Raw genomic sequence first — 26,804 nt, 5'->3', positions numbered from 1 at the left:
GGGAAAACAAACACACCGCTTTGCTGTTTGCTTTTTTTTCCACGCGGCCGAGAAGCCTTTTAGGCCCTCGTGGTACTGACCTCACCGAACGGAACCTGTGAGGCTTTCGCAGTACCACCTTTCATTCATAGCCACAGAAACGGTAGAGAAAACGGCACCGAAACACTAGACGGGGCAAATAAAAACAACATTGATAGCGATTAAAGCGAGGTGGGAGAAGAGGGAGGACAAGGATTGGTCATAAATAAAGTCTCCCCCGGTTTATCATGCTACAACACCACCACCACCACCACTGTCGAGACAGGACGTCTCGGATGCGGAAGTCTCGATTGGCGAGACGTATCGGTTCATCGACCGACCTACTACTACTCAACCCTTCTTGGCTGTGAGGTGGCGTCGTCATCGCCATCATCACCATCATTACCATCGCCTCTGGTTGGTGGTTCCTTATGGCTCACAACACTCTGCATACACACGCTGTCCTGGCCGCATGTAAAATGCATGTGCATCCCCGCCACATTCATGCTGTGTGTGTGTTGAATGAATAAAAAAAAGGCAGAACCATTCTCGGCAAAGCAGAGATGGAGCTAGGGGGTGGGGGAATGTGGTGCAGCAAAAGCAGAAAAGTTCCGCACCAGACCATCTGTCTGGGAATGGGGGGTTCGCTCTTGCTGCTCATCGCGTCTGTGAGTGCACACCAGGTGCAGCCCGTCGCTGCATTGGGCTGAACGTTTGTACAATGTGGAAGGAGGTGTACGAGAGTGTAACCCCGTACCATTCTATGCTGCGGAAAACGGAAAAGATCAGAGCTGGTTCTGCACGTTCCACACCACCAAGTTATGCACCGGTTGTAGCCTTAGGAGGGAAAACACTTGGCAAAAAGAGAAGCTCATGAAAACCTTTCCCATTCCTGAAAAAACCCCGATTGAATGGGAAGAAGTGTAAAATTAGGTGGTGTTGGACAAGAGAGTGTTACACCGAAACGCTTTTCCCCGGCAGACGACAAGGGAGTGTGTCTTTGTGTTCGTCTAGCGAGACGTTTTATCGACACTGTAGTAATGAGCGTTGTCAAGAGTTTCAACTTTAGTTTACAAAAAGAAAAAACCAAAAACGAGGTACTCTCTTTGGTTCTAAGAAACGCCATTCTAATAAGGCACACGCCTGAGCGGCTCGTGTCAGGATATTTATGAGCGTCTAAACGTTCGACCCAGCCCTCCCCAGTTGATAGTAAGTTGATTGCCCATAACGCTATGGTAACGGTGTTTGCTTCCTTATTAAATTGTCCTTAATTAACGCGTCTGGCTTCGACGCGAATCGAACGCTAGCCTCGGTGGCGCTGGGGCGTCTGTGGCGCTGGGGCGTCTGTGGCGCTGGGGCGTTGGAGCAAGCATTTGCTTGAACAGTGCAGACATATAGTCTCTCCCTACCCTTTGCCAGCTCTTGTCTTTTTACAAATAAAAACTAGAAATAAAGCAACGGCAAGAAAGGACACTCTATTAATGGCTCAAACGATATCGATATCGTGTGGAGCTTTCTTTATGGACAAACTGTGCTGCTGCTTCGAAACAAAAGTCGCCGGAGTCGGAGTGCATTAAGCAGTAAAAACTACCGCACGCTTCAGTGCAGTGCCAGCCACTCACAGCCAACCCTTTTTATAGCTTCCCCTTCTGGTGGCGAAGGCACACAACGGTCCAGAACCTAGGACAACATCATTCCGCTTGCGCAGATCGAAATGGAAAACGTCAGTGTGTGCTGGTGTGGTGCGCTTTGTTGTTCCGCTTCCGCACGAAAGCCGCCGCTTCAGGGCTGCCGAGAAGCGGCGGAAGGGGTGCCAACGCAGAAGGCGAAGGCAGACAGCGAAGACAATGCAAAAAAAGGGCAAAAAAGGGCACACAACAACAATAGCAATAACAGTCAGCCAGGAGCAGACGGGCAGTGTTCGTTGTTGACGTTCAAGCTTCGCTGATTATTCTGCTAGGGGGCGCCGTCAATTTTGTCTTGGTAGGGCGATTTTTTTTGTTCTTCTTGTTTGCCACTACCAACCCGCCAATTGATTGCTCGACAACCTAAACTGAGTATGTAGATATTTTACAATTTGGAAGAATCGTTTGTTTTTTTGTTGGGAAGCATGCAGTGGACAAAAGCCAAACCATTCCGCATATTCCACTCCATTTATTTCTCCCGCACAGTACGAATTGGTGCTGGAGGTCATGCGCATAACAGGCGCATTGGTGTACCGAAATTGCCACCAACGGCTGCCTTACTGCGTCATTTTTCCGTCACATTTTTTCCCCTGATAGTAGGCCTTGTTTTTCTCACCCCGCTCGCACTGCTTTCATCATACCAACAGCATTGGCAAACTCATTTACATCGAACAATACCTGCCAAAGACAGGTCAGCGCTGTTTTGATGGAAAGCTCCAGAAGAGGGAGAGAGAGAGAGAAAGGGAAAGAAAAAGAAGGAGCGTGTGCGAAGGAAATGCACTCTGTGTGGGATGAGGGCAGACGGCTAGACATGCAGGAACCGCACGGCAGTCAGAAACAAAAACCCTCTCGCCACCGGCCGGTCTCCCCTCCCCGGGGCCATCGGTCGACGACTAATTTGCCGGCGGAAGCATCGAGTCGAGTCGGGGATTCGTCCTCACCGATCCCATCCCACCGCCCGCTTCGCTCGCCACATTGGGATAGGTCCGGGTGAGCATTCGGCTTGTGCCTGTGTGTGTGTGTGAGTGCGTTTCATGCGGACTGGGAACACGTCTGGTGTGTTTGTTTTTCCCTCATGCTTGCTGTTTTATTTTGCGTTTCCCGTTGACTGCACACGACACACTCACACACACATGCATTTTGCCTGAAGGTTTTCTGTGTTTTTCCTGCACCGACCGAGCGGCCGCTTCTGCAGAAAAAAAACGGGGGGCCGTTTGCATCGTGGTAGGAAACGCAAGAGCGGTTTGTAATGCATTTTTTAACGCTCACGCTCGTTTAGGGAATTTAGGGAGCTGCTCTGTGGGTGTGTGGTCGGGATGGAAAATGAACGAAATTGCTTTCGAGCAGAAGCGGCGGTTCGTTGCTGAACCGTCGCAAAAAGGGCGGAAGGAAGGCTGTAATTGCAATTTCTATACAATTAAATATTGAAAATGTTCGGATGTGTGCTTGGAAGGGCACATGTGCTGTGTTACAACTTAACACGATTCTAGAAAGTGTGAAAAGTGTTCAATTAATGATGATTCAATTTTAGAATGTGTTGACACAAGTGTTTCACTATTATTACGAAACCCTTTGCAGGCTTGGAAATGAAGTCACAAATACACAAAACTTAATAATAATAAAAAGGTGAAATGATATACGGGAACTATTTGGATAAAACAACATAAAAATGACTGAAAAGAACTACAATATACAAACAAAATCTAGAAACATAAATCATAAGCTATATACTTAAAGAATGTATATTTAAAATAATATATAATACTAAAAAATTGCCACTTCTAAGGCTATTTAAAATATAAATAGAATACCATTGCTAGTACACAAAAATGTTTGTCCACATTCATGAGCAAAATAGCTAACAAAAAAGGATGCAAAAAAACTCTCAACCACTCCACACAACGGAAGCACGACACATTCTCCAACATTCCGCCCAGAACAGGGACTACCCCAACAGCGGACAAACGACGGCAGTTTGCCTCCCACTCCCCACGACCACAATTGTTACATTGCGGAAAACGAAAGTCAGGCAAGGCAGCTCGTCAGGACCGTCGCGGCTGCCGTCGTGTAAATGAGAGACGCGGTGCCGTGGGAAAATATAACCGCCCTGCTTTTCCCTTCCAAAAACCGGAAGACACATTCCATCCAGTTTGGTTCCAATATGTGTAAGTGTGTATGTGTGTGTGTGTGTTTGAATGGCATGGATGGCTGCTGCAAAAGGGGGAGAAACAGGAAAGCCCTTTCCGAGCATGGAGAGATGCTTTTTAGGATGCGCAGCGCATCTTCGCTTGCACTGCTAAATGGGAAAAAAGCCCTTCCGCGAGCTTTTCGCCCCATGGTGTATCGCACAGTGGCTGTGTTGTATGTGTGTGTGTGATCTATTTCTTCTTCTACCTTGTCAGAAACAGTCCACACACATACACTCGTGTAGCGTGAAAAGTTGGCACTGGGTTTGGGCCCGAACGGCGGCAGGGCCCGAACGCCACTTGCCCGAACGAGGACTCAACTTTGTATCGTGTGCGGTAGGTTTTGGTTTGGCGTTGCTTTCGCCCGTCAGTCGCATGCAGAACTTCCGATCCTGCTGTACCGGTACACACACACACACACACACACACGCACAAATAGAGACACACTGTAGAGCAAACGACGGACGGCAGACGGCTGCTTGCAACCACATGCAAGCCAATCGTGCCAGTCGAACCGTAAATATTGTTGTCGTAGGTCCGGGACCGGGGTTTTATCGTCGCTCTAGCAGACGCCTCGCGTAGGCCGGGACGGTGTACTGCTTGCTCTGACTGTAGTGGATAGAGTTTTTTCTGTTTCGTTCAAAATGTCTATTTCGAGTGTGAGGCTTAGTGTGGTGGGAAGAATAGTTGGTTGAAAACTAGCAGCGAGTGAAACTGAAAGGTGGAATTTGTACAAAACAAGGAGTTCGTACGTTCTAATTACTTTCGAGATTGTACGGTTATACCTAGTACTGAGTGTGTGTGTTTTTGCTGTTGTAAGAGAGTAGTAATTCGCTCGAAACTTCCAACCAACGATCTCTGCACTGAACGGAAAATTATCGAGAACGCGAAAAAAAAAGAAGCAAATTAGGGTGTGCTCGTGCTCGTTTCCGGGACCGGCCGGCTATCGTGTTACCTGCTGCTTCCCCTTAACACACTCCCTTCTCGGTTTCCAAATTCCCCGGGACGAAAGGATGTAAGCTACATCCGGTACACTCTTTGCTATGTGTAAATGGTGTGTTGTGTGTTTGTGTAGGTGTGTGTTTTGCAAATTTTCGCTGCATACAGCCGAGGAGCGATTGCGATGAAATTCGATTGTGAGGCTGAGTAAAAGTGAAACCACTACAGCACCGCAAACACGGATCGCTTGGTGTGCATCAACACATGCGGAAAGGGAATGTGTGCGTTCGTGTGTACGGTTGCCTGGGGGCAAAACCGGGCAGGATCTGAATGAGTGAGAGTGAACTGAAATGATTCTAAAGGGAGGCGAGTGAGCATATAGTGCGAGCAAAAGTGAAGAAAAAAAAAACAAATACACACACAGGCCATCTCCGATCTCGAAGTCAACTAAGCCTACCCCACAACGGAGCCGCTACTGTTGGCTATGAAAGCAAGTAGGTAGTAGATGGGGATGGACATGAAAATTGGGATTTGTATAGGTTTTTTTGTAATATTATTTTATTAAAATACTAAATGAAAATCATTGCAAAATATTAAACTGTTTCACCATTAAATTGAATGCTAGAATACGTTCGTTCTCTTACAATGTATTGCAAAACACCAGCATCACACCGTCCATTACATCGTGCTGCACGCGGACCCGTACAAGTATGAGAAAATCGATAATTTCCATTTCAGCTTCAACTAGCGCTGGGAGCAGGGGAAAGGGGACATCAGAAACCTGCTGCAGTGGGGTTGTAAAATGCATCCCTAGACTGCGCACCCCAGGCCCTCTTTTACGAGAGTAAATATGCACACACAAACACACACAAACACACACACAGAGGCACCCGAAACACGAATGGTTCCATTCGGACGGGCGAAATTTTCCAACACGATGGAGCAGCATGGTGGTTCACGATAAAAACAAACCATTTAAGGCATCGAGAGAAATGAAAGCACACTCTCGTGCTTCTTTATATACTTGCAAAGGCTGTATGTATATCCCTGAATATGTGTGTGTGTGTGTGTGAATTTCCGCCAAGTAAGCACCGCAGCTATTCCCATTTACTTCCGGGACGGGAGAAACCCAGGGAGTGTCAGAATCGGATTATGTGTTTTCGCTTTCAGCAAAGCGCGCTGGTGGTTTGGTAAATGTAAAACCACCACCGCCCACGGTGAGAAGCTTTGGCGAACTCACTTTCGCATTTGGTCATGCAAAAAAGAAAAGAGAAGGAACCATTTACTTCTACCTCACGATGCAACTAGAACCAGCCCTTGTGCGTGTCTGTGGAAAAGCTTTACCAACAAATTCCAGAATTATCGCAGGTTTTGTTACTCGTTTCGGGACACTACCCAAAGCACATAGCGTGCTGACTCAAACCGTACCAATTAGAGGCTGCATTTTCGTTTGATTAATGTACGCTGATTAGGCGCGATTGCAGGCGAGCAAAGTCCGGCAGAACGACCGATTCTAATTACTGTTTACCGTTCACCGGTTGGAGCGTTTGTTTGTGCAAACAACAGAGCTTTGTTTTGATTTGCGAAAGGTTCGGGAATTTGCAAACCCATTTCCGTTTTGTTTTGTAAACGATCGTGTGATGATTGATCGGTGGTTTACTGCAATGGAAAGATCTGAAAAAATAAAAGTAAAAATCAGAGATTTTGAACGATCTAGAAAAATACAGAAATGTATTTTAAATAAGTAATGTTTTTCGATTTTAAAAAAATCCAGCTACATTAATCTCTATTTCGTAATATAAAAACATGCCTCACAAACGTTATCAATGCGTCTCTCTTATCAAACGCCTCCTTGTTTTTTTTTTTTGCATAACACACTCCAGATCGGTGCATTAATAAGCGACACGTGCGATTGATTATATAAGTGTGGGGATTGCTCACACCCTAACCGTTTCCAATCATCTGCTCCGGAGTGCGAATATTGTAATGCAAAAAAGGGGAGCAAAACAAACCTCCACTACTCCTCCTCTCTAAAAACAACGACACGTACACACACACATACTCTGAACTGGAGTTCCAGTCGTTTCGCTAGAAGGCAACAGCGGCCAACGGTGCCACGCGCCGCTCGAAAGATCTCAATTGTGAAGGGCCGCTTGGACAGGGGAATGTGTGTTGAGGGAAGACAGGTTGGGGCCCACACACGGAAGGGTCACAACAAGTGAGGGCAATTTCACTCGATTACCGCTTGCACTGCGTGCACTGGGTGGTGAAGTGCTCAAAAAATAGACACAATATGTTTGGCAGAAAGCTTGGAGTAGAAGGCACACTTCATCAGATGCTATTTTTACACTTTATTTGCTGATCTGTTGAACCCCATTTGCGTTGTTTATATGTATCTACACGCATTCATTTGCAAACAGTTTTCAATGACACACACACATATAAAACAGCATAACTGAAGGGCACACCAATACAGCCGGGGCCGTGACGTGCCGCCGCGGGATGCACCGATTGAGATTTACGCTGCATTACGAAACGCGCGACTCGCGGAATGGGTCTAATCAGCCTCGTCGCAAAATCCAAATTGCAAGCACACACAAACACACACACAGATATATGCCACACGCGCGCCACAATGAGAAAACAATGAGCGCAAAACCGTCGAGATGACATTCGATGATCACGTGTAGGTCGACGGAAAACGTGACAACCGGCCCCACTCTGATCTCCGTGTGTGTGTGTGTGTGTGTTGGTGCTCACCACCCGCCCCTTGAACTTCGCCGCCATTGTCAACCGCCCAATCAAGCGCCCGTGTCCAGTCCCAGTGCGGCTCCCAGTGAGTGCCAGTGTGTGTGTGTGCTGCGATGCACATAGTTCCTTATTGTTCGGACCGATTGTTTACCCTGACGGGGTGGGGGGTGGGAGGTGTTGGGAAAGGAGGGGATGATCGTGAAGCGGGGTCGCCGATGCAACTACTTCTGATGCAATGCAATGGGAAGCGCTGGGAGAAAAATATTTACTTTCGCTTGTTGCGCCCGTCCGGCCCTCGCCAAGGCCTCGACTGCCTCGTGGCATCGTCGCAGGACGGTCGCCCACTACCCGCCCGCGCGCTAATCATCTACCATGCTCCCTCCAAACCCCTTTGCAACCAAAACCCTTTGCATCGATTGAAGCGGGCGGGATGCTTCATTTGTCAAGCACTTTTTATTTTTTGTTCGCTACTTCTAAACGCTACTGATAAGAGTATGTAAGCCTCACTACTCACACACTAGAGTGCTTGGGGTTGGGAGGGTGAGTGAGTGAGTGAGTGAGTGGTGCACATATTCAAGATGCGCCTGTTGACATTGTGCTGCGCTTGCGAAAAGTCTCCGCTCCTATCACTCCACACACTATCAGCGGTTTGGTGCATCACACTCATGGCACACAGTGCGCGGAAGGTGCAGCAGCAGCAGCAGTGCACGCGCCAATCTGCTTTGACTGGACTCCATTGTGATTGGATCGTTTGTTTACCCTGGCGAGAGACAAAGACAAAGGGGATGGGTGGGTGAGCGTGAAAAGTGAAACCACCAACTAGCACCGTAAATTTCCGTGCCACTCAAGAGGATCGTGCAAGCCACTCACTTGACTCTGGTTTAGGAAAGCACTCTTCCCGGAGGAAACAATTCTTTCTAGCAAAAACACAGGAACTATGATGTAAGGGAATGCGGGTAACAGTAGATGGGAATGCGAGTGAGTGCTAGAATTGAGCAGCTCACGGGACACTCACCGGCACTCAAACCGATCCAGGACGGTTTATTTTGCTGTGCGCACGAAGATGATCAGTTGCGTTACGGTGTGCAAGATCGCTAGATGGAATTATCAAACGGTGTCTTTGTTGTCGCTACCGAATCCCCTGCAAGTTCCTCAAAGAGACAGCAAATCCATATTTTAAATGTTGTTTTGCGTACAAAACTGAAGACACAGACATGAGTGACCGTCCTGTTGGTGGGTGCTATTTTTAGTGTTTCCATTTTGCGTGCAGTGCTGACAGTGCATGACACTCACACTCACAAGCGTCGTGAAGGGTTGTGCATTGAAAAGAAAAGTTAAATCACCGCGCTAGTGGTTCAAGCTTCGGCTATTACAAAATACGTCCGGGCGCCATCGTTCTGTCGACAGTGAAAGTAAATTCCCTCAGCGCAGCCCTCAACCTCAACAAACCTCTTCAAGCAATCTTACGGCTTTGGGGCCACTTTGTTGCAACTACAAGTGGCTTTTAGCGACACACAACGTCGGCTAATCTCGATCAAACCTATCCCGGAAAATAAAACGTAGAGGAAAGCTACGCAGCTAAATCAATGGTTCGGTTTCGACGCGAAACGATTCTCAAGGTCAGTAAATGGGAAAAAGAAAAAAAAAAACAAAAACAACAAAACTCAATGGCTGATATCGCGTATCACTCGCTCGGAAGTCATTGTTTATTGCTGAGAGCTGGTGATCTCCCATTCCCGAGTGGTGCTGCTACGCAAAAACGCTTTCCATTGTCACGTGCCCTGGATGATTGGAGCGCACAGTGGAATTGCAATGCGACCGCGAGTGGGTGGCGCGTGGCACCCGCTGCTCAAGGTCGTTTGTGCTTTCGCATGCTCATTCATTTGAATTGAGTGCACTGGTACGAGGTTTTAGTTGTAATAAACAGTATATTACATCATTAAACATAATAATAGTAAACAAAAGGCTGGGCGTCTCCATCTTTCCAATTTTGTGTTTAAACGAGCTACACTTTACATTGTTTTATTCCGCTCAATCTCGCTCCATATGAAGCGTTCATATATTCCCTCACAGTTACAGTGACCATCATCAGAGCGGGCTGTTGCAAACCGGACCGTGCACATCATAAGTGCATCGCTGACGCCACCCGGCTCGACCATCAAATATTGACGTACGACGAACGGACGAACAAACACTATTGCCACTTTTCTCGCAGCTCGCCATTTGCAAACGAACAGTGACGCGATCATTCACACACTAGCACTCCTCCTCCACCCGTTTCCACTCCTTCCTCCACCTTCCACTAGCAAAAAACTAACCACTACACTTGGGTGGGTGCAAATTCGGGAGCGCTCGCTGTGGCTGTGGCGGCTAAGGTTAACCTTGCGCCTAATTATAACCCATAAAAAGTCCGGCCGGCCGGACGGAATGACGGGACTCGCGTTCCGCTACACTTCTTCCCCTGCTCAGTGCATGTGCAGTTTGCACTACATCTGTGTGCAATGCAAACGGCCGCAAACGATCAACACCGACAAAAACACACGGGGGCCGACATTGGTGTTGGTGGTGTTTGTGGATAGAGATTTCCAATTGACAACGGCGTTACGACAAACACGCTTGCAAAGCTACGGTTACAAAACGGGGGGAATCAGGGACGTTGGATTGATTTTTCCCACTCAAGGTTTTCCCTACACACAGGAATGCTGTTTCAAAGATTTTCCTCCAGCCACGGTTGCGCTGGATATTTACACAGCCGAATGTTTCGGGCGTGTAGCAGTCTGTTTGTTGTTGAACTCCCACTGCATCTTGCACACAACTCCCCCCTGGTTTGCTGGTGCAGTTGAGTTGCCGGATGAGGGTAGGCACTTTTTCCCGCGTTTCCGCTTTGGCAGCTTAGTCGGCAGCTACGGGGTGGTCACCCTGCCACACACTCTCTCTCTCTCTCTCTCTGCCTTACGCCAGCGATTCAGCTCGGATGCGTTGGTTCGCGTGGTGTCGCGCAGCAGCATCGGATATGCTGTTGCGCCGCGCTGTGTGTTTTGGGGGAGGTTGCGCACCCCGAGACCCGGTACGAAAGTGCCAGTACAGCAGCGACTCGCGCGACGATTAGTTTCGAGTGCGGTTTTGCGCCCTTTTAGCGGGTGTGTGTGTATATGTATGTGTGTGTGGAAACACACTAATATCGTTGACGATGCAATCGGTTGCTGCCGGTATCTTCTACTGATGATTGCCGGCTCCCACGCTCTGTTCGTTTTGTTACTGGTGATACTGGTGATCGAAGGGTGATCAAAGGTGTAACAACGAACGCAGTACTGGAAAGCGTTTGTACCTGTGTGGTGATCGTGTAGCGATTGTTAAGCTATAGTTTGGGTGGCAGAACGAGTGAATATAATTGGTATCAAATATTTAGTGATCATCAGACAGGTAATTATTAAGATTTATAACGATCATAACGTAGTTAAAATAGTTGTATAAATTCATTTTCTTTATGAGAATTGACAAACCATAGTTTTAGTATGTTGATAAAAGCCTTGCTCGAAGAAAAATGCATTGCTTTCACTAGTTTTATTCACTTTTAACTTGCCATTGCTCAGTGAGACAAATTAGTGGAGCAGATAGATGCACTGTTTTCTACACGTCGAGTCGTGTACCAAAATCTCGCCGCGACTGGTTTGTGCATTTCAATGTAAAAAGTTTTTTCTGTCGCTCGCTGAATCTTACGTTGGTTTATGGCCATTTTACATACAATTAAGAGAAATGTGTATTGTATTATGGTAAATTAAAAAACAAAAGCAATCATTAGAAAGAAAATTTCAAGCAAAATTCTACCATCCCATTGATATACTTTTCACTACCTCACACAATTTTGAGCATGTCCGAAAATATTACCATTCATCAACGGAGAGCAGCTTCCTTCCCGATACCACTACAAAAACGGCAGGGGGGAGATGAACCTCTGCCACTCACATGATCACCGCTCGCGAGCGCTAACCTTCACTTTTCGCGCGTACATTCAGCGTGCAAATTCCTGTTCCGCCATCACTATCCCTCTCCGCCTACAGCCCTAGGAAGGAAGCTTCGCACATCCCCAAAAACCGTTCGTAAACTTGAGACCGGTCATTCAACGGGGCAATAGCGATGGTTGTAACACAAAACTTACCCTAACCTTGATCATCATCGCACGATCATCATCGGGTACGGGTTGCGTTTTTTCTTGGCAAACGACACTGCGCGGGGTTAGCATCCGGCTGGCATGGGGTGAAAATTCGCACCGCGCAACACGCAAGATGGCCGACGGCACAACCGGCACACTTACACGCACGGAGGAAAAGCCGAACGATCGGCTGCAAGTCGGTCGAACGGCAACGGGAAAGCAGGGCAAAACTAGTGCAAAGTGGATGAGAATTTGAAGGTTTTTCCTGTTTGGCTACCGTTTTGATGTGATGGGGAAGGAATTGGTGCTGCACCGACATCATCACCACCACCCTCACCACCACCACCATTGGCTGCCAGTAGTCTGGGTGGTTTTGATCCGATCAGCGGACGTTTTGAACGTGGGCCGGGTTTTGCGTGAATCTGTCTGGGCGGCTCTGCCTGCTACCTGCGATGGGGGCGCCCGGTGGCGCGCACAGTAACCGCGCGCGGGCTAAAAATAAAGTGATGAAAGTTTATTAGGAATCTCAAATTGCCACTGACCGGGCGCGCGGACGCAATTGCACCCCTGGCGCAGCAGACGGCCGGGGGGCTGCACCCTTTTCGTGCACGCACCCCACCCTGGGTTGAGCGTACAGAGAGCGCCGGCTCGTAGCCGAATGCAGCGGTGTATTTTGGGGGTGCAAGGATGCATTTAGAAAAACAACAAAACTCTCTCTTCCTCTCTCTACCTCCTCTCCCTGTTCGCTCTCTATCCTGTTCGGTTAAGTAAAGACGGATAAAAGTAAAACCTTTCTTAGCAACAGCAAAACAACAGCGAGCGCATTGTTTTGGTTTTTGCGGCCAATTTCATCTCACCGTGCGCCGCAGAAAGGATGTTATGTAGACACACAAAGAAACACTGCCCTGTTTGTGCATTCGGGTTTAGTTTCGATTGTCTAGTGTGTGTGTGTGTTTTTTTTCTGGGAAGGCAAAAAGGGAAGATGCATCCCTTTTTGACGGGAAAGTCAGGCAGAAAAATTCACACCTAAAACGAGAGTGAAACGGGTGCACACGATAAAGGCGTGAAAACAAAACCATTTCCGCCTGCTTCACGAGCATACGCTCTTTCGCATGCCATTCGGCTTGGCTCTCTCCCGAGAGAAAATCTCTCCTCAAAATCCTCGCTCCAACAAACCCGACGCCCATGCGGATGCTGCATCCGGAGAGTCCGGCAATCGTGCACCGCGCCCGAATGCATCCTCTCCACAGTTGGGCAAGGACTCGGCTCCCGGGTTTTGCGGAGCGAAACACGAACACGAACAAGGAGTGCAAGATAAGAGATGTCTGCATCCCAGACCTACCGCAAAACCGGGCTCCCCCCACGAGAGTGAGAGTGAGCGGTGGAAGTCACCGATTGTCGGTGTGTCGTGGGTTTTTTTTTGCTGCAGGAGCAGCCAGGAACAGTGCAAACTGGGTCAGTAGAGGAGTTTCGGCTCTTCGGGTCGGGTCGGGTCGGGCTGGGTCCGGGCGGAAAACGGTCCGCCCTTCCTTGTCAAGCGCGTTGGCGAAAGGAGAGACAAGACATACGACAGGCTGCGTCCGTCCGCTCGTCCCCCCCCCCCACTCGGGGCGACAGCATCCGCGTACTGCGGGAGCGAAACGGGCTGCCACACACACGGAAGTGAATCGATCGAATCGCACAGCGAGCGGATGGTTTTAAAGCACTTCGCCTGCCTGCTTCCTCGGTGGTGGTGCGCTTCCTTGTTCTTGTTCCTTTGCCTCTGACTGTGTGTGTGTGTGTGTGGGTGGTTGCCGCTTTTAGGCAGGAGTGCAGTTTTTACTGTCTGTGCGTGCGTGCATGCGGGTGGATGCTGCGACTGGCTTGTGACACTGTCGAATCCATTTGTCCACAGTGCACGAGCAGAACAGCAGTGTGGGATAGTGCAGTCGGGAGCTGTACAGTATAGAGTCTGTTTGTGTGTGTGTGTGCGTGTCTGTATAGAATGGAGCCATTAGGTGTCGTTTGATTTCCAATAACGATTTGTCCTCAATAATTCTTGTTGGATTCGTGTTAGACTACTCGCTCCAATTGCAAGAAGTGTTTTATTTTCCCCACAAAGCGACTGTGTGCAACTACAACTACAGGAAAGCGCTTCCATCCAAAATCAATGCTTCCGGCCGCAACCTTACCGCAACCTTAGGTGGGTACTGTCACGTTGCAAGGACCCGCACCAATAAACTGTGGTCGCCTGCAGTATGCAGTTGCATAAGCATACGGCTATCACCGTCCGTGCTATCGCGTGCTATCCTTGAGCTTTGCGCTGAGCGGCGGCCGTAGAAGGGTGATAAAAATCCAACCTTTCTTGGCGCTGTTCGGGGGAGGTTCACTTGGGCAAACATAACTGTGGGAACAACCTGCATAAGCCGTAGGTGGTCAGTGTAACACGGTAGTGACGTGCTTAATTTGGTCTGACCTTTGATATTTCACTTTCATTCCAATGGCTGGCGTTGTAAATCAGTCAACCTTTCGTGTGTTTCTGTGTGTGTGTGTGTGTGTGTGTGTGTGTGTGTGTGTGTGTATGTGTTTGTGTGTGTGTGTGTGTGTTTGTATTATCGTGACGCCTTCCCCCACTACCTCCGCGTAGTGTGTGAGGTCAGGTTTTTGCTGGTGAGCCTTCACGCGACGCGTCTCCGGGACTCTAATCTTGTTGGGCCGAATCGGACCGAATCGATAAATTACGCTTCTGCAGTAGTTCACCCACTCTGGGCACTTCACTACGTAATGGTGCCCTCGCTCCTCTCTCGTCTGTTGTCACGCCACAATGGACTCTTCCCGGTAGTCCCATTTAGCAAGCAGCATGGACGGAAATGAGGCACACACACGTTGCGGCGAGCGACGAGAGGGCCGAGAAGCGCATACGCGCTCACCGACAATTTCGTGCTGCTGCTGCTGCTGCATTCAGGATTAGGAAGCCATTGCATAACTGCACTGTTCCGCTCTCGCTCGCACACATCGCACTCGCTCGTGCGTCCTCTCCTGTCTTCTCACCGCTCACCCAAGCGCTATCGCGCTCTAGCGTACGCGCGTTTAATGCTGACCTTGAGTCGGATTTTTCATTCCCACCTTCTCGCACTTCCTCCTCTTCCTTCCCCTCCCGTTCCCTATTCTGTTTTCCCCCGCTTTACGCGCCTGCTCTCGCAAGGACGCTGCTTGCGGAACGGATTGGACATCCGCATCGTGTACGCTCATCGTCCATGCATCCTTTCACTGGCACTTCACCTTGAGACAACAAAGCGGGCTTTGGTGGATGGGGGTACAAGTATGGAGGTGACCGAAGGGGGTCGGGCCCTGTCGCACGCCCATGACGTGCAGGTGGAAACTGAAATCGATTCTTACTGCTTATGACGCCTTTATCTCTCTCTCTCTCTCGGTGCCTTTCTTTCCATTTGCTCCTGCCGTACCCTCTCAAACACACACGTAGACTAATTATTATATTTTTCTTTTTTTTCTTTTTAACTCTTGCCACGGTACTACAGCAGCTAATCAAAATGTCTGGAGCGAATCCCCCTCGAAGCGTTACGCCAAACGCGCAGCAGGACTACGATGTTACGCGTATGCGCGAGGAAGACTTCGAGCGGCTGGCGGTGTACATCGTGCCGGACATGCCCTGCGAGAAGGGTGTGCCCGGCCGGGCGGAGAAAACGCTCCCCCGCAGCCTGACGCTCAAGCCCTCCCTCGTCCTGTCGACGCCCACCTCCACGGTAAGGATCTCGAGCCCGTTGCCGACGGTGCTGGAGTGCAAAATCCCAACAAAAAAAAAAACCATCTCATAATCACAAAATCCCTCTTTTTGTGTGTTTCCCAATCTTTCCAAACAGACTGAGGGCGTATGGAGTACGGGTGTCATCCCGCGCGGCACCCGGTTCGGCCCGTTCGAGGGCGTCCGCACACCGAGCCACCCGAGCGATAAGCAGCTGTGGCGGTACTTCTGGAGGGTAAGTGGAGCGAGCTTTCTTACTCCTACTTCTTAAGCTCAAGTTAGCACTGCTAGACAAAGGAACCGTCCCGTTCCTTCCTTTCGTTGCTCTATCGGTCACTACATTAGCGGCTAGATCCAACGGTGGTGGTTTGTCTTTGTGTGGTTGCCTCAGACTCTAAAGCATCCCCTTTGTCGAAGACAAGTGGGCAAGTTATGCGCTGGACGCATGCAATTCTACGTGTTTTTTTTTAAGAAATATTCGTCTCCTGTACACTCTTACAGTGTGCAAAAATTATATACGAAAATCCCCCAAAAAAGCTTCGTTATTCAATCCGTTGCTGTGAAAAAGAGCACAGCGTCTGCCATTTTTCCTTTCTGTGTAAATAATGCATTCTACTGGCCAAACCAGACCTACCTCACTGTGAAATGAAACAGGATAGGACCCTTTGCCTCGACTTGGTGCGCTATCTATCTCACTCGCACCATCACTTCGAACAGGATTTTCCTTTATGTCTGTTGATGGATGCGTTGCAATTTGATACGCTGACGGCTCTCTTTCCCTCCCGCCTCGTGCTGCCCAGCGCTAGACGTGCCATAAGGAAGTGTAGTTTTCCCCAAAACTCTCACTGTTCGTTGACAGCTAAAGAGCGAGAGAGAGAGCGCCGGTCGGTGTGTGTGTGCTCAACAGACACCAGAGAGCAAGAACAAAATGAAAAAGCAGCAGTTTGTTGCAGACGACGCGCTTTTTTCCCCGTGCAAAGGTACAACGTAGCATAACTTTCTCTGTCCAATTTCTTTGTTGTCGGGGAAATTTGAACGATCGTTTTGTGTTTGAATCGAATTGTCCGCCATTGTCTGGAGTGTCTGGAGCAATTTCCCAGGTTTCACTATGTCTATAATGTCCTTGCATGCCACCAAGTAGATGAACTGTAGCACTAAGATTAGCAGCAAACATCCTCCTTAATTGCATTGTCTATAATGTCTCTTTATGTTTCTTTCTCTTTTTTCCATAACATCAACTTCCTGCTTCTCGTGTCTGACGTGTACAAAAACAAAAACAAAATCTACCAAAAAACCAACCAACCTTCAACTATGAAATTACTGAAACCTACCTCTAACCCTCAACCCGGCCCATCTCTATCGCCATCTAACACATCTAACATAAAAACCAAAACAAACGCAACGAGCAGGTGCAGGAACTGCGACACGTTTCCTATGGGAATATCAAGGTACTTATGAACAATCTTTTTGTATGATAAATTAACTGTCCCTTCCGAACTTTCTGCTCCTTCAAGCTCTTCTAGCAATTCTCTCTCTCTCTCTTTGGTACGTTCTCGTCTAAACTGGAGCTTCCCATTTTGATCCCTCTTCGCAGATATTCAAAGACAGTGATTTCTACTATCTCGACGGGTCGGATACGGCCCAATCGAACTGGATGCGGTACGTCGCGTCCGCGTACAGCTTCTCCGTGATGAATCTGGTCGCCTGCCAGCACCAGGAGCACATCTACTTCTACACGATACGCGACATCATGCCGAACGAGGAGCTGATGGTGTGGTACTGTCGCGACTTTGCCAAGCGGCTCGGCTACGACATCGATCCCGAGCGGGCGACCTACTCGATCTGCCGCGAGGAGGTGGTGAAGAAGACGTACAAGCAGCCCGTCCCGCCGGAGATCGCCTACAACCACGTGAAGCACGTGATGGGCCTCTACCTGCCGGCGATGGTGCGCAGTACGCCAACGCCCAGTCCCTCACCACCGGCGCCCGCAACCGTCGGTGGTCATGTTCCTTCCGCGAAGCATCACGCCCTGCACCAGACGGTACTGCGCGAGCCTCGCAATAGCAGCTCGGCGGCGGCCGTCACCGGCGATGAGTCCCTGCGGGACCGATCGCCCATCAGGATAGTGATCCGCGAGCAGAGCCCACTGTTGCGCGAAAGCGTCAAGGAGGTCGATGCCGACTCTCCGATCTCACAGACGAAAGAGACGGCGTACGAGCATCAGCTGACGCCGAACGATGGGTCGGTACGGTCGGACGAGGGCTACCACAGCCACGGGTACCACGAGGATGGCTTCACGCCCCCGGAGGACTCGAGCGACAGCGAGAGCGAGCACAACTACGTGCTCGATTGCTCGAAGAAAGCGATCGAGCCGAAGGAGACGAGCGTCGGCCAGCACAAGGTGAGCACGAGCGAGCCGTGCGACAAGAACGAGTACCGCAAGGTGAAGATGAAGATGCCGCTCAAGTACGAGTTTAAGAACAACAGCAAAAACTTCAAGGTAGAGCCGGAGCTGGAGCCAACCGAGCGCGAGGTGGAGCCGGCGGTGCCCGCGAGCAGCGAACCGGTGGTGGTGGGGGCGAGCATGCGGGAAGTAACGCCCGCCACCAGCACCGTGATCGTGCTCGACACGACACCGGAGTCGTCGGTGGTAGTGCCGCTCACCAAGAGCTACTACGAAGCCGAACCGACCTCGACCTCGCCCGCGACCTTCATCCGCTACACGCCGCCCAGCTCGAGCTCGATCCTGGAAACCATCCTGACCGGCAGCCAGCGCGCGTCCCCGTCGGCGGACGATCCGCACCGGCGGCAGCCGAACGCGACCCCGCCCCCGACCTCCCCGACCGAGATGGCCTACTCGTACAAGAAGTCGCAGCGGTACGGGACGGCCTGCAGCCCCGACTCGAGCTCGCAGAACCCGCAGGCCCCCGAACCGGCCGAACCGGGCCACGGGCCGAACCGATCTCAGCCGCACCATCACGGCGCCGCCGGTCCCGAGCCGAAGGAGGCGGACCACGCGGACCAGCACCATCTGCATCATCATCTGCATCATCTGCACCATCACCACAACCACCACCATCATCTGCAGGCGCACCATCACCCGCACCATCATCTGCAGCAGCCGCATCAGCAACCGCACCAGAGCGGCTACCATCACGAGCGGCTGCACGAGTCGCGGGAGGAGCCGACGGCCGCCGCCTCTCCCTCGCCCTCGCCCATCGTGTACCCGGGCGAGCACCATCCGCACCTGCACCATCCCCATCACCATCTGCCGCCGCACCATCACCACCGAACGCACTCGCCGGTGGCGTACGAGTCCCCGGTACCGAGCTACACCGCCACCAGCAGCAGCGGCAGCCTCTACTCCACCTCGAACGGGTCGGCTAGTGTGATCAACAGCGCTTCCAGCTCCACCTACAGCCCGCCGCTGAACGGTGGCCACTACGAGAGACTGACGACCTCGTCGACCACGACAACCATCCGCTCGGTGTCGCCGCCGCCGCCACCACCAACGCAACCGGCGCCGGCCCCAGGCTACGTGCAGCTCCAGTCGAAGGGGCAGCTACCGCTGGGCCACCCGCTAATGCAGCCCCTAACACCGCTCACGCACATGTCCCCGGGGCGTATCTCGCCCCCGAGCAGCCTCAGCCCGGACGGTGGTTCGTACTCGCGCAGCGGCAGTCCCATGTCCCCGGGCAGCCCGAACTCGCGCGGCTACCGCAGCCTGCCGTACCCGCTGCGCAAGCGCGACGGCAAGATGCACTACGAGTGTAACGTGTGCAGCAAAACGTTCGGCCAGCTGTCCAACCTGAAGGTGCACCTGCGGACGCACTCGGGCGAGCGGCCGTTCAAGTGCAACGTCTGCACGAAATCCTTCACCCAGCTCGCCCATCTGCAGAAGCACCATCTGGTGCATACGGGCGAAAAGCCGCACCAGTGCGACATCTGCAAGAAGCGGTTCAGCTCGACCTCGAACCTGAAGACGCACCTGCGGCTGCACAGCGGCCAGAAGCCGTACGCGTGCGACCTGTGCCCGCAGAAGTTCACCCAGTTCGTGCACCTGAAGCTGCACAAGCGGCTGCACACGAACGACCGGCCGTACGTGTGCCAGGGCTGTGATAAGAAGTACATCAGTGCGTCTGGGCTGCGCACGCACTGGAAGACGACCAGCTGCAAGCCGAACAATCTCGAGGAGGAGCTAGCGATGGCGGCGGCCGCCACCTCGGAGTGTTTGGGTAAGTTTGTCCGGCTTTGTGCCCGGAAGTCCTCTCCATCTAACGAATTGCTTTTCCAACTCCATTCAGATAAGGACGGCCAGCCCGACGGGGAAGGTGGCCGCGAGTTCTACGAAATGTCTCACCACGGTTCGCCGGGCGCCGTTGTCGTACAGCAGACGGCGGCCGCACTGTCACCAGCGTCGCACCACCAGCATCACCAGCACGCCGGCCATCACCACGGTACCGAGCAGGTCATACACAAGGTGTCGGCCGGGAAGATCCAGCAGCAGCAGCACCAGGGACCGTCCCCGCCGAACAGCAGCAACAACAACAGTCCCAACAGTACCAACCACAATCTAGCGCCGTCGCCGCACCTACACTACGGTGGCCATTTGGTGCAGTCGGGTGGCGGTGGGAATGGTACGGCGAGCGGTGGCCCCGGCCCGGCCCAAAGCCAGCACGAACCGGCCAACCGGCCGAGCGTGATCGAGTCGAGCCAGCCGATGGTGATCGAGTGCACGTAGCCGGGCGTTATACGCCACGCAGCCGGACCGTAGCAGCAGCTGCTCCGTTCATGAGTGAGTGATCGAGTGATTTGGGGTAAACAAAAGGGACACTTCTGTCGAACAAACAAAAGAGGGGAAAGAAGGATAACAGGTCTCCGCACTCCGGTCTATATTTATTGCCCTTGCGAGCGCAGAAGGAAGCGTAGCTTGTTTGTTTGTTTTTTTAAATATTATACTAATGATCATCACTCGCAACACTGGCGGTATACTATTAAGCTGTTAGGGTGTACTAATTAAGTGGTCTTAAGCAACAAACCCCCGCCCGCACTGTAACTTATTCCCGCTAGGCAAGAAGATCTGTAAATAATGGCTGTAATCCTGCAAGAGGAAGTGGCACCGAATGGTGGGGGGGGGGAGGAGAAACAAATGTTCGACCTCCCTTGGGGGAAGTTAACACGCACGCACCCTAGGTTCGAATTTGTGATCAAAATTGTTTTCTTCCCGCTGAGGGTAAACTGTTTGTTTTCTGTGTTGCGTGAGGCGACATTAGCACGTAAGGAACGGTGATCGTTTTGTGGCTGCGGTGCAAACGCAAATTTGCTGGCTGATACGGCGGCTAGGATTACGGCAACATTTAGTAAACGAAACGCATCAAAGATCAAAATTGAAGTCTGATAGCAATTAGGGATATTTAGGTTGTTTGCTCGTTTCATATTTGCTCGATATTTTCCTGCCACAAGTGTGTGTGGAGAGGAGAGGCCCAAACCAACCAGACTGACTGATAGTTTTCCTATGTGGGCTCGGGAGGAGGGCTGCACCGAGCGATGGAATGCAACCAGCGAGAGAGAGAGAGAGAGAGAGAGAGAGAGAGAGAGAGAGAGAGCGTGTTGTAACATACATTTGACCTGTGACCAGTGTTTGTTGCAGTCCGTTGCATGTTCCGTTTACATGTTGTTTGGTGTATATTCGTTCCCGGAAGGAAAACAGACTAGGTCTTAAGTGAGGGGAAGAGGGAGTTTAGTAGCATATACGAGATAAGAAAGGGATAGGAAGCAGATGTTTAAATCTAAGCAAACCTTACAAGTAAATACCTAAACAAACAATACATAAAACACAACAAACATCAGACGAAAAACACACACATACATAACAGAAAACACAACAACAACAGAAAACACAGAGAAGGAGGTAGGAGATGTGAGAGTGTAATTGAAAATTACGATTCACAACTTAGCTGAAGATCGGTGCTTTTTCAATACCAGCGCATACCCGGATGGAGGTTTCCTCTGCGGATCGCGGTACTAATACTATTACTCAGAGTTAAGATTTAGAATAATATATAAAAGAACGTATATCAAGCAGATGATAAAAAAAAGAACGAGAAACGAAAACAAACAACACAAATTTATGTATTAAACTTTCTGGGAGATTAAGACAAGAGAGCGAAGAAAGAACGATGAGAGAGAGAGAAAGAGAAGGGGGAGAGTGTGTGTAAGAGGAATGAAAAAGAAATGATACGAATTAGAAAATAATACGTACGCTGGTGCTAAAATTGGGAAGGATAAAGAAGGAGGCAAGAGTCAAGACATTTATGTTATTGCTAAAAGCAGTTCTGAAAAAAACAGTTTAAAAATAAACAATAGAACGCAGCAGAAATGCAAACAAATGATATCAAGTAGCAAACAAGTGAAGTTTATACAAGTGAAACAAAACAACAACAAAAACAGTAGAAAAGCAACTAAATACCATTAACAAACGCAGAACGCTAATCGCGCATAGACCGCAGCCTACAGCCAATCTATACAGACACGCTACAACAACACGTTCAGGCGCCGGGCCCGACAGCGGAAGCAAAGCAAAAGAAAGGCAATCATCGCTCTGGCATAGTGTGTGGCCAAACCTGACTCTCTGCACAGCACAGCGGCTGGCAGACAGCTAGCTAAGATGACGATCCTTGACAGACTGATCGATTCTATTTTGTTAGCACTTTCCCCTTCCGCTTTTCTCGCGCCTCAACCGATCTCCACCAATTTGCTTTTTTATTGATGGCGTAGCTTGGAACGTTTACACGCATACGTGGGTGTGGACCGAGCGACGCGCACATGAGGCACACATAGAGGCTCGTGGAGCTGCAATTGTCACGAACCGATCATCCTTCAGTTCAGTGCCCTTTCAGTTTCCCCCATCTTAAGGAACACTTTTTTTTTGTTTGTTTAATTTGTTTTTTTTTCCGTTTGCAATTTTGCTCGTTGATCTTTGTTTGTGTTTTTTTTTTGTGTTTATAGTATAAAGAGCAGTTTTTTTGTGTCTGTCTGTTTAGCCATTAAGTCTGCAATAGTGGCGATCGCGTGGGAGCACCGATCAAAACCATTAACAGGATATTTGTACAATAAAAGCGATGAAGGGGGCATAGAGGGAAAAAAAGAGGATAAAAACGAAAATAACAAAAAAACAGATAAAAGCATAATTATACGCGCACTATCATACGTTACATTTACAGACAAACATACACACACACACAGTTACACGATCGTATATACAGTGAAAACAGAGAAATGTTGATCATTTTACAAGACGTTTTCCTTCCTGAATGTTTTTTTTTTACGATTGTAAGATTGTTTCAAGGTGTTTGGGCACCTGGAACGCGAGCGAGAGAACAACAAAACTGACTGATTAATTGAATTAGTGTGTTAATTTTTAGCCTCTTTTAAGTTGCAAACTCACATCGAGCTAAGTTATAGGAAGCGGGGTACGGTAAACGAGGGTGTACTAGCGGTGAAGCTCACGATACAAGCATTTTAAATTCGTTTACTGACACCAGAGTGGTAGGTTTGTGTGAGCGTAAGACTTTGTTTTTTTTATTGAAATAACAACAACATAAAAAGCAAAATCCACACACTCACACTCCCAGGCAAGCATACGAATGCAAACGCAAACGGAGTGGAATATTAGCGCAATAGTATTAGAGTAAACGGGCTAAACCCCCGTAGCTTAACATAGCTCGCAGGACCACTGACTTTTGGGAGAGGGGGCATAAGTGAGAAATAAATAGGGAGAGGGTTGAAGACAACAGTTTAGTTGATAGTAGAACATGAAACGATACACCCTCGTTGGCATTGGGATCTTGTATAAATGGGGTGAAAAAGTGACAAAAAAAGAAACCCAGCAACAATGTTATATATTATAAAAAAAAAAAAAAAACAGAAGAAGTAACGCGGAGCAACGGAAATAATCCTTAACCGAGAGTGTCCCGTGAAGCCGATACGAACAGCTACCTAACTGATAATAATTTAAAACAAAAACACATATTTGAAGTAAGACTTAAACGGATAAATAACTGCTGTAGCTGATAAGTGAATGCAAATGCTAGTGAGCGATGCGACGGGCAACGGTTGTACCCATGCCCAGCTAATATGCGTGTGTGACTGTCTGTGTTTGTGAAGGAGACCAGGATGGGGAAGAGGGAGGAAGAGAGAAAGGCGAAGAGATTAAAACGAGTGGAACTCTTTATAAAAATACAGAAAATCTTTACTGAAAAAAAACACCACATGATGTGTTGTGACTGTACAATTAAACAAAACTTCCGAAAAACGACAAGTTTGATGAGTAAGTATGAGACCGGAAATTTATTGGGTGACCCAAATATCTGGCTAACTATGTATTGAAATACATATGATGAGATATTTTAAGCTTTTGCATTTCTTCTCATCTAAAACTGCCCTTTTTTGAACATATTTATGTACATAATTTTAGTTACTGTGCTGCTGTTATGGTGCAAATAATTATAGCTACAGGGATTACAACGAAAAAAAAAATTATTAATAAAAGCGCGATTCGTTCTCCCACAAAATCCAGTCGTTAAAAAATTGTGTTTTTTTACAGAAATTGGAGCTATAAACCATACCATAAATATATTTTGAAGCTATAAACCATACCATAAAAACTGTTTGGGAGCATAAAGGTTAAACCTGCAGCCAGTGCTGTCCACAGAGGTTGAGAGAATTTTACCGTGTTGAAAAAAAAAAAACAAAAAAAAACAGTAAAAAAACTAATCCATGCAACATTACAAACAAGTTTAGACTTTTTTATTTATTAATATATGGCATAATTTTTGAACTGATTGTGACAATGTAACGAAACACGGAAACAGTTCGACAGCACTTAACGTATAACGTCTAACGGGGTTCTACACCCCTGCTTGCTGGAATGTATGGTTGAATTCTCTGTACCATTTGTAGAGGCAAGGGAAGTCATTAGGCATAATTTCGCTATGAATTGAAATGAAACAATTACACTGTTTAATGTTTCACATAAAATATGCAATTTGGGTAATGCATTATTCAATATTTTTCCGTTGAATGTAATTCATTTACAAACAGAAGAAAAATTGAAATTACCAAAAGAAATTTATTTTTCGTAAGATAAGATAGGCTAAACTCGGCAGAACATTGCATCAAAAATACAAATAACTATCATAAAAATGTACCTGGTCAAATCAAAATAAGCCCGGGTAAAGATTTATGCCTTGTCAAAATGTATTATTTATGCAAACATTCGAACTCTAACGTTAAAGGTACCGAAATCATTGAACTTATGTCTACATGTCTGTTCGATCGAAAATTTGACAACAATCCTCGCACCCACATGCGGTGCAAAACGGACTTTATCCTATTCTCCCGTGCCCGAGTCTAGCTTACCAGCAGAAACCACCACCATTCGCTTGCTTTGCCATTTCCCTTTTTGTGCACCCTCTTCGTAAACGCACCGGTTTAACAGCACTGCTCGGACCCCGAACCGGGAACCGTGCACCGTTGCATTGGTGTATTTGCATCCCTGCCTTTAATCCTCCCCTTTCTATCCGTTTTTATTGCCAACTGGCTGTCGACATGCGGTGCATTTCGTACCGTTTTCCCCTTCTCGGTGTTCAGCGCATGCAGTCAGCACGCTCGTACGCTGCCATAGGGGCAAATACTCGATGGGGTAAATCGAAACGCACCCTCGATGGCAGGAGGGTGATTTTGAACGTGCGTTCACCAACAGCCCGGATCCATGCCGTTCGTTTGTTCACTCGCGTAAACGCTACAGCCGACTACGGCGTGAATGGGAAAAGTTGCGTTTTTGGGAACGCTAAAAAAGCGACCAATCAACGGCCGATGCATTTTTTATCGACACCGTTTTATTCAACGCCCCATTTTTTAGCCCTCGGAAGGATGTAAAAAACCACACAAAACAAAATGGCTACTAAATAGGATGAGCTACCCGGTAAGTTAGCATGTCCACAGTTAATTGAGATGCACAGCAACGATTGGATTGGGATGGTTGTAAAGGAAGGTTTGTGAAGTGCTTTCACTGTCCTTATCCAAGACATCATCATTGCGCGTCAGCAAAAGCCGACCGGAGGCCAATTGTTTGCATTGTGACCAGTGAACGGTAAGATCACTTGACGGAAGAAAAGCATCCGTTGACAGATTATGCAAGGGGCACGTGACAGTTACAAGGTAATGATGTGCGTGTGTGTCCCTGTGCCTTCGTCACTCATTAAAGGTTGAGCTAATATTTACAGATCAATAATCAGTACAGAATGTTAAGGAGTACTTTGAAATATTCAGAACAGGAAATAAAGATACTTTTGCAGAAACCAACCTCTAATTGAAATATTTTAGAAAATTGCAATTAAAATTTTAATTGAGCAGAATAAAGCTAAGTTTCACAACGGATGATAACTCTATTTTAGTGGTTTAAGATCTTACCTATTGTGTAAGATCTTCGTATTGTTTTATTTAGACAAACTTGTTTGAGTCACAATGTTCAGTGTCAATAATGTAAAAAAAAAGTGAGGAAATGATACATAATTTACTATGGACATTTAAATCCTCTTTAACTATAATTTAATCTTATTTCATTCCTATTTTATTCCTATTTATATATCCTAAATATCTTATTTATAATTGCCATATGTTGTAAAGTAAGAAACATTTTATATTTTATTTTGTTTATATTTATATTTATTTATTTATTTGTTTATGTTTTTACTGTTGAGTAGAGACCATATTGCTTGCATTTTCCAGTATTGTGACTTTTTTTCATTTAGCCCGGATTAAGGTCGCTCTAGACCTTGCGTAAAAATGTACGATACATTTTTGCTTTTTTGCTATATTGCAATGAATATTTATCAGAAAATGGCTAATCGTACAAAATATCGAAATGAAGTATGAAATGAATTAAATACATTTTCTTGTGATTCCCAGTTGACCACTATTTTCTTAACGTGAACAAAAGGGGGAATCACACGGAAATTTATTAATTCATTATTTCAATATGTTCAATATACTATAGCAAAGAACCAAAATATCACGTTCACTTTCACGCAAGGTCTAAAGGATCTTAAGCGTAGAAGATAACATATTATATTATAGATCTGTCGGAGTGTGAGGTACGTATTCGGTACGATGTATTTCTCGGAACAGAGATGATTATCCTTGTGCGCGTGTTGCTGTTTCAAAACATCATATAAAAAAGTATTAACTTTGAAAAATTCTAATGTTATTGACAAAAAAATCATAACCCGAATCAAACTAGAAAAAGTATATTTTCGAGCGAGTATTTA

At 48.0% G+C, this 26,804-nt stretch overlaps 1 protein-coding gene across 13 annotated transcripts in view; it reads left to right on the top strand.

Annotated features, from left to right (window-relative positions):
- LOC1277175 (uncharacterized) overlaps window positions 1–21,909 on the top strand; it is a 34,325-nt gene extending 12,416 nt beyond the window's left edge. For 2 of the 13 annotated variants that reach the window (XM_061641883.1, XM_061641878.1), the window contains exons 3-7: window positions 15,254–15,475; window positions 15,593–15,709; window positions 16,884–16,922; window positions 17,069–19,709; window positions 19,779–21,909. In XM_061641883.1, the coding sequence (XP_061497867.1) occupies window positions 15,263–15,475; window positions 15,593–15,709; window positions 16,884–16,922; window positions 17,069–19,709; window positions 19,779–20,215 (3,447 nt within the window). In that variant the 5' untranslated portion in view covers window positions 15,254–15,262 and the 3' untranslated portion in view covers window positions 20,216–21,909. Of the gene's footprint in view, window positions 1–4,265; window positions 5,323–8,168; window positions 9,199–10,646; window positions 11,003–13,281; window positions 13,915–15,250; window positions 15,476–15,592; window positions 15,710–16,883; window positions 16,923–17,068; window positions 19,710–19,778 lie in introns of those variants that run through there. The other 11 variants (XM_061641879.1, XM_061641877.1, XM_061641880.1 and 8 more) reach the window with 10 other exon arrangements.
- The last annotated feature ends 4,895 nt before the right edge of the window (window positions 21,910–26,804 follow it).

This window comes from Anopheles gambiae, chromosome 2 (genome assembly GCF_943734735.2).
Source record: "Anopheles gambiae chromosome 2, idAnoGambNW_F1_1, whole genome shotgun sequence".
In the NCBI taxonomy this organism is placed as follows: domain Eukaryota; kingdom Metazoa; phylum Arthropoda; class Insecta; order Diptera; family Culicidae; genus Anopheles; species Anopheles gambiae.
This window is presented reverse-complemented; position numbering and strand designations above follow the sequence as displayed.